Raw genomic sequence first — 7,040 nt, 5'->3', positions numbered from 1 at the left:
CCGACTCAGCAGAGCTGCTGTTTGGGGAGTTTTCTCGTATTGCTTCTGTTTCTCTCCCTAGGGCTTTTTGCTTAGAGTTAGCTAGTCCTTAGCTACTCTCTCATACTAGGTTCGAGGGCTTATGGTGATTTTTGGGATATAGGCCGACTGATCAATTTTGAGAGAAATTTTGATCGGCTCCCATTCACCCCCCTCTGGTCGCCAGTTTCAGTCCCTCAAAATGAACACCCAGGGGTTGCTTAAGTAGTTGTTCATGAACATGGCACGCCATTTGTTCCGGCGCTTCCTGCAGTGGTCGTTCACCTTCCATTGCATGTGGCCTAGCTTGCTGCCTTCGTCTGGCGTCCATACTAACTTGGTGAGGGTGTTGAACATCTCCACCACCACCTTGTCGCTGCCTATCATGTTTACCAAGAACCCTTTGGACCTGAGAAGTGCCACATCTATTTCTGACTCGATAAGTTTGTCAACGAAGCATATATGTAGGACCTCACATCGTGCTTGGCGTCCGGATGTAGCCACTCAAATGCCATCGGGTTGAGGAGCTCCACCTCCGTTTGATCATGGAACGTGAACATCGGCATGCTGAGGACACCATTTTTGAAGTCAATGTCGTGGATGCTTTCAGTGTTGCTTTTTTTGAACTGAATCATTGCCTCGCTCAGCTCAACTGCACTGGGAGTGCGAGGCTCATATTTGTCCGATCCTTCCCAATGTGAAGTGGTGCCACAGCGCTGTTTGTGAAAATTGTCCAAGAAGTGGAGGCCCAGCTTCTCCACGCCTTCCTCGAAGAGAGGGACCTCCAGAAGACTTCGGACCATATTGTTGATCTCTCCAGCGCTCTATATGCTCACCATTTGGATGAAACAAAAAAAAACAATAGTTAGAACCAGATACAGGAACATTTCCAATGCTCCGTTGGTTTGAAGTTGGCTTGTCCTATAAAATGGGCCTCATGGATGAGCTTCCACGGCCTTATCCGATGCTTTCTTATTTGGGCCATATAATATGCCCACATCTCGTTGTATGATCTATTATTTGAGAAGTTCGTAGAATGTATTTCTAAAAAAATAATGGAATTTTTTAAGAAGTTTCCCAAAGAAACAACAATTATTATCCACACTAGTCCTCCTGTGTGCTATCTCTCATAAGTCATAACCATTACTTTATACCCCCCCCCCACACACACACATGTTTTCGTAAATAAGGAAACGAAAACTTGTAAATAAGGAAACAAAAACTTTGATCATCTGACTTGAATAATGGTGATTAAAAGTTTGTTATATCAAGTAAAATGAGAAGGTGCGATTGAAAAAAGGAAATTTTGCCTACGGTTGCTAGCCCAGATGGCAAAGGCTTCCGGATGGCACCCCCTAGGTCGAGGGTTCGAGCCCCGTCGGAGACGGATTTCTCGGCCTGTGGGTTAAAAAAACCCCTCGCTGTGCTCCCGATGTTCTTGGGCTGGCTGGTCCGACACTTGGACCGTGTGCCCCAACCTAGCTGTGCGGTGCCGCCTGGGGGCTGGTCCGATGCTAGGGGGCGGTGGTCCGGCCCGGTGGAACGGTGCCGCCAGGCCCAAGACCGGAAAGAGCCGGAGTTCGGGGGGTTTCTCAGCCGGGTAGCCTGGCTTCCTCTTATTGGTAATGCTGTGGGGGCGATCTTTCCCCGCTCGGTCGAGTTTTTTTTAAAAAAGGAAATTTTGTTTCAGAAAATTAAAATAGCGGAAGCAATTTTGCATAAGTACAAATTTGCTATTCGAGTCGTACAACAAAAACAATCACGTATATATATTTGATTGAATTAAAACAGAGAAGCTAGCAACGAAAACAGGAGCATCATGAGGGAAACAAATAACATACCGGAGGTGTGCCATTGCATGCAACAAATAAGATCCTCTGCAGAACGACTAGATGTATTTGGTTTTCCATCGCTATCACATCGTTCTTCATTATTGGAAACAAATTAATAAAGCTGCTCCTGCTGAAGATGGGGTCGTTGTCCGTGTAATCAGTATTCTTGTACTCTGGACTTTGATCTATCATTATCAGCTCAATCAGGAAGCATCCATCCGTGACCATCATCTGCACGAAGCTTCCCCTGTTCACTCTATCGTCAAGGTCCTCGTAGACGGCATCGAGCTCATCTGCCACTTCCTCGATTGCAGCGACGAACTCCGTTAGAGGCTTCCTGGTGTGCAGCACCGCCCGCCTCTTGTGCTCCTCCATGGGCACGAGATGGGGCTCGCCGTGGTGCAAGGGGCCCAGCGATACGAACTGCGGCTGGTAGGTATCTCTGTTGGTCATCTTCTTGATAAATTCCGGTACCCGATAGATGGAGCGCTGCTTCCACCGCTCCATCTCCACCGATGGCCTGGTGTCCTCGAGCAGTTTCTCCATCTCCACCACCCAGCTAGATGAAGAATTAGCCCTCCCCGCCATATTCTGCTCCGCCTGTAGGCTATCGCAGACAACCTCTCTAATTGATTTCTGGTGTGCTAAACCTTGCGGCTGATGTAGTAGGAATTTAGTTATGAATTGGTACCCATCCCAGAAGGTTTTGAGCTCTGTATAGAGAGCACATGAGAACACCCTTGCAGGATGCTGATGCATGTATCATTTATTTATGTACTATACACACTTTTCTAATATGACCCATCGAGTCTGAAGTCCTCGGTCAATAATATGTTCAGATTCGAGCGCTGGCCTACCTGTTATTTGGTGTTTAGTTGGCATCCAACGAACCATTTTTTTTATACATAATCCTATAATGAACTTTGGGTTGCCCTCGGCTCTTGAGTTTGAACGAAATGCTGCTGGTCTATACTCCGTTTTTTCATGTGATACTAAGTTTATCCTAAGTCAAACTTATTTATAGAAAAATATAAGAACATCTACGGTACCAAATTTGTTTTATTAAATTCATAGTGGAATAGATATTTTGATAGTGCTTATATTGGATAGTATAGATGTTATATTTTTCTTGCTTCAGAGGATTAAGAAAAACATTTATATCGATGTAGGATGCTTGGGCCCCTATATAAGGACGGATTGAAGAAGATACTTTCTGTTATGGCACAGCCATGTAGCCAAGTTGTACATCATCAGTATCACTGGTCATATGTCGTGGGTGCTACTTCTTCCACCAAACGGATTCATTCCATCCGTACTCAACGCAAACCAAATATTTTTCGGGTCATTCTCAAATTCCAGATAGTACTTCTTATCGAATTCCTTCCACCGCCGAGCATCAGCTGGATGTCGGAGCTTTTCATTACCTTTTCTTGCGCTTATCTGAACCCTACCACCATATTAGTTCAGCATCCTTTTGGGCTCGAGAAGAAAACCCTCAGATCATCCGAAACTAGGAGGTACCACATAACTACGTGAAAATGATCGGGTGCTCGTAACCTAAGAGGAGGAGAGAGTGAATTAGACAACTTAAAATCTTGATCTATGGCTCCAACTAGTTTGCACAATAAATTAAACTATTGCATGCTAACTAGAAGGTTTGGAGCTCTATATAGAGAGCACATGACAACACCCTTGCAGAATGCTGATGCATGTATCATTTATATATGTACTCTGCACACTTTTCTAATATGACCCATCGAGTCTATGAAAAATAATCCAGCCATCAATTCCTTCTTGACCGGAATTAGCAGCTCAAAGAAATACAGCCCAGATTAGCATTATATTTGGATGCCATCTCCAGTGGAGAAATAATATATGGCTTAAGCGCACGGGCGCTAGCATGAAAACATCAGCAGAAGCTCGATCAAAAAGAAAACTAAGATGCCTGCTAGCAAGTTACAATTCATGACCGATGGTGCAAACAAACACTGTTAAATGTTCTTACTTCAGAGCCAAATTAAAGGCAATGTAATCTCCGAAAAATGCACAGAGCGAAGCCCAGATGCAGAGCCAGAACACTCACAGTAACACAATCTCACTACAAATAATAATGGTCTGCATGATGGTGGCGATGAGCAGGATGACGGCGGCCACGAGGGAGATGAACACCCAGGGGTTGCTGAAGTAGTTGTTCATGAACATGGCGCGCCATTTGTTCCGGCGCTTCCTGCAGTGGTCGTTCACCTTCCATTGCACGTGGCCTAGCCTGCTGCCTCGGGGCGGCGTCCGTACTAACTTGGTGAGGGTGTTGAACATCTCCACCACCACCTTGTCGCTGCCTACCATGTTTATCAAGAGCCCTTTGGACCTGAGAAGTGCCACATCTCTTTCTGACTCGGTAAGTTTGTCCACGAAGCAGACGTAGAACCTCACATCGTGTTTGGCGTCAGGATGTAGCCACTCAAATGCCATCAGGTTGAGGAGCTCCCCCTCCGTTTGATCATAGAACGTTAACAGCGGCATGCTCAGCACGCCGTTTACGAAGTCAACGTCGTGAATGTTTTCCGTATTTGTTTTTTCGAACTGGATCCCTGCCTCGCTCAACTCAACTGCACAGGGCGTGCGAGGCTCATACTCATCGTCCGACGCTTGCCAATGTGGAGTGGTGCCACAATAGCTTTTGCGAAGAATGTCCAGGAAATGGAGGCCTAGGTTGTCCAAGCCTTCCTCAAATCGTGGGCCACAACGAAGAAGTAGTTGCGCGATATCGTTGATCTCTCGAGCACTCTGTGCCACCATTTTGATGAAACAGAAAACAGCAGTTAGAGCGTTACTTTGAAATATTCTAAGAAGCTTAAAGTTCTATACTCTGAAAAGTTCTAAGAAGCATGAAGTATGTGTTTCAACTTTCAACTTTCTAAGAAGTTTCCCAAACAAACAAGAATTACCCACAGTCCCACGCTAGTCCTCCTGTGCTTTCTCTCATATAATAACCGCGTTACTTTAAATGCTTTTCTATTCCTTTCCATTAATTAGTCGCCCCCCACACCCCCTCCATCGTTAAACCATGTTTGTTTGCTCTCTTGAACGCTTTCGTTATGTTTCTTAAGGTAAGCACTCATACCGGCCCATTTCGAAACAAAAAAACAGAGCTAGACACTGGAACATTGCTTGGGTCTCGTAGACGAGCTCTGGTCATTACGCGGTGGCTTCTCCATGGAGGTGCTGTCCAGAAGACCTGCTTCGACAGGGTGGTGCGACTCACTGGCAAAAGCCAATAGTGGTTCCCCAACCAACGACGACGTCCACGACTGCAAGTGCTGATTTCCTCCATGGAGGTGTTGTCATTGCGACCCCCACACCACCTTTAACCATCCATAGGCAATGGCGGCTACTCAAACGGAGGTTTATGTGAAAGGCAAAGTACAGACCGTCCGGATATCAGGCTTCTAAGCAGGCGAGTGATGTGATGAATTGGTACCTGTGGATACATTGCAAGATTGGAGTGGAAACAAAGAAGAAGTTTGAAGCTCAATCTTTTAGGTTTCTTTCTTTGTTTTATAGTTTTTTTCTTGTATTTATGAAATCCCTCATTTGAGGTCTAGAGTATAAGAGTTTTGTAACTATTTTGGTTGTAGTCATTCACTTGTGAATGAACAAGGCCGAAATTTTTTTCAATAACCTAAAAAACATGAGCTCAATTCCACGGATTGGCTGGGCGGGGGCCACAGGCTAATATATCTAAGAGAGCAAGATGTTACATATTCAAAGATAATCTTGGGAGCACAACAAACAAAAATTTCTTATATTTACGCTTTCTCTCATTTTTTCCATATTCTAAAAGAATGCTTGGATAGATACTCTAATAGTTCTAAGCTTATTACCTTAAAAACTCATAATTAAGAAAAATAATCTTTGATCACCGGACTACTTAAATGGAGATTAAAAGTTGTGTACAATAAAATCAGAAGGTGTGATTGGAAAAAAGAAATTTAGTTTAGAAAAATTGAAAAATAGCGGAAGCAATTTTGTACGAGTACGAAGTGCCACTTCTTATTGCTACTCGAGTCATACAACAGACGGATCATGCGGGAAAGAGCAGGGTACGAGTCAAGTATCATGAGGGAAACAAATAACTTACCGGGGGTGTGCCACTCCGGCTAGCAAACAAGATTCTCTGCAGAACGGTTAGAGGTATTTGGTTTTCCATGGCGATCATGTCGTTCTTCATTATTGGCCACAAACTAAGAAAGCTGTGCCTGCTGAAAACGGGGTCGTTGGCCGTGTAACCAGTATCTAGCCCCCCATCCTCGTATAGACTTTGCTGTATCCTCATCAGCTCCAACAGGAAGCATCCATCCGTGACCATCATCTGCACGAAGCTACCCCTGTTCACTCCACGCCACCTACCATCAAGGTCATCGTAGGCGGCCTCGAGCTCATCCGCCACTTCCTCAATTGCTACGACGAACTCCGTTAGAGGCTTCCCGACCCAGTTAACCATGTGCAGCACCGCCCGTCCCTTGTGCTCCTCCATGGGCAGGAGGTGGGGCTCGCCGTGGTGCAAGGGCCCCAGCGACATCAACTGTGGCTGGTAGGCATCTCTGTTGGTCATCTTCTTGATAAACTCCGGCACCCGATAGATGGAGCGCTGCTTCCACCGCGCCATCTCCATGGATGGCCTGGTGTCCTTGAGTTGCTTCTCCATCTCCACCACCCAACTGCTATAGTTGCCCTTCTCCTCGGAACCATCCATGAGCTCCTCATTTGCTCCCCCGGAGTGCTCTGCCATCTTCTCCACCTCTTGTATCTCCACCACCGAGCCGCTGCTAACGGACCCCTCTCCCCTCAGCTTCTCTCCTCCTCGCATAGAGTACCCGAGTGTCTTGTCCATCTCGATCGCCGCCACCAAGCTGCTGCTACTACTACTGTCCTTCTCCTCGGCTGCCTTCTCCATCAGATCCTCCTTTACTTGAGCATAGGACCAACCAACCCCTCGATTCATTTGAGTCGTGGTTGTGTGTGTTGCAGTTCCCGAATGCCTTTGCACTCGCAGCTCTTGCAGGTGGGAAAGAACCTCTATCTCTATATAAGCAAAACGTCGTCCTTTACTTGAGCTTGTGGGTTAGGTCCTGTCACTACAAGAAAAAACATCTTTCATCCCTGAACGTTAGACAAAATTTGGTTTGG

The 7,040-nt window shown here is 45.9% G+C and overlaps 2 protein-coding genes across 2 annotated transcripts; both read right to left on the bottom strand.

Moving 5' to 3' along the window:
- Positions 1-207: 207 nt before the first annotated feature.
- On the bottom strand, positions 208-2,438 carry LOC120645706 (UPF0481 protein At3g47200-like). Its single transcript, XM_039922466.1, has 3 exons — positions 1,860-2,438; positions 490-842; positions 208-427 (listed from the first exon to the last, which is right to left on the bottom strand). The coding sequence occupies exons 1-3, from the start codon at positions 2,436-2,438 to the stop codon at positions 208-210; spliced, it is 1,152 nt and encodes a 383-aa protein (XP_039778400.1).
- A 1,491-nt stretch (positions 2,439-3,929) lies between these two features.
- LOC120645705 (UPF0481 protein At3g47200-like) lies at positions 3,930-6,807 on the bottom strand. Its single transcript, XM_039922465.1, has 2 exons — positions 5,992-6,807; positions 3,930-4,637 (listed from the first exon to the last, which is right to left on the bottom strand). Exons 1-2 carry the CDS (start codon positions 6,805-6,807, stop codon positions 3,930-3,932), a joined length of 1,524 nt encoding a protein of 507 aa, XP_039778399.1.
- Between the last annotated feature and the right edge of the window lie 233 nt (positions 6,808-7,040).

Source organism: Panicum virgatum, chromosome 8K (genome assembly GCF_016808335.1).
Source record: "Panicum virgatum strain AP13 chromosome 8K, P.virgatum_v5, whole genome shotgun sequence".
Classification (NCBI taxonomy): Eukaryota; Viridiplantae; Streptophyta; class Magnoliopsida; order Poales; family Poaceae; genus Panicum; species Panicum virgatum.
This window is presented reverse-complemented; position numbering and strand designations above follow the sequence as displayed.

Coding starts and splice junctions, on each gene's coding strand:
- LOC120645706 (XM_039922466.1), bottom strand. CDS start 2,438: ATGGCGGGGAGGGCTAATTCTTCATCTAGCTGGGTGGTGGAGATGGAG. Junction 843..1,859: donor CATGCAATGGCACACCTCCG/GTATGTTATTTG, acceptor GTGAGCATATAG/AGCGCTGGAGAGATCAACAA. Junction 428..489: donor GACGCCAAGCACGATGTGAG/GTCCTACATATA, acceptor GGCACTTCTCAG/GTCCAAAGGGTTCTTGGTAA.
- LOC120645705 (XM_039922465.1), bottom strand. CDS start 6,807: ATGGAGAAGGCAGCCGAGGAGAAGGACAGTAGTAGTAGCAGCAGCTTG. Junction 4,638..5,991: donor GCCGGAGTGGCACACCCCCG/GTAAGTTATTTG, acceptor ATGGTGGCACAG/AGTGCTCGAGAGATCAACGA.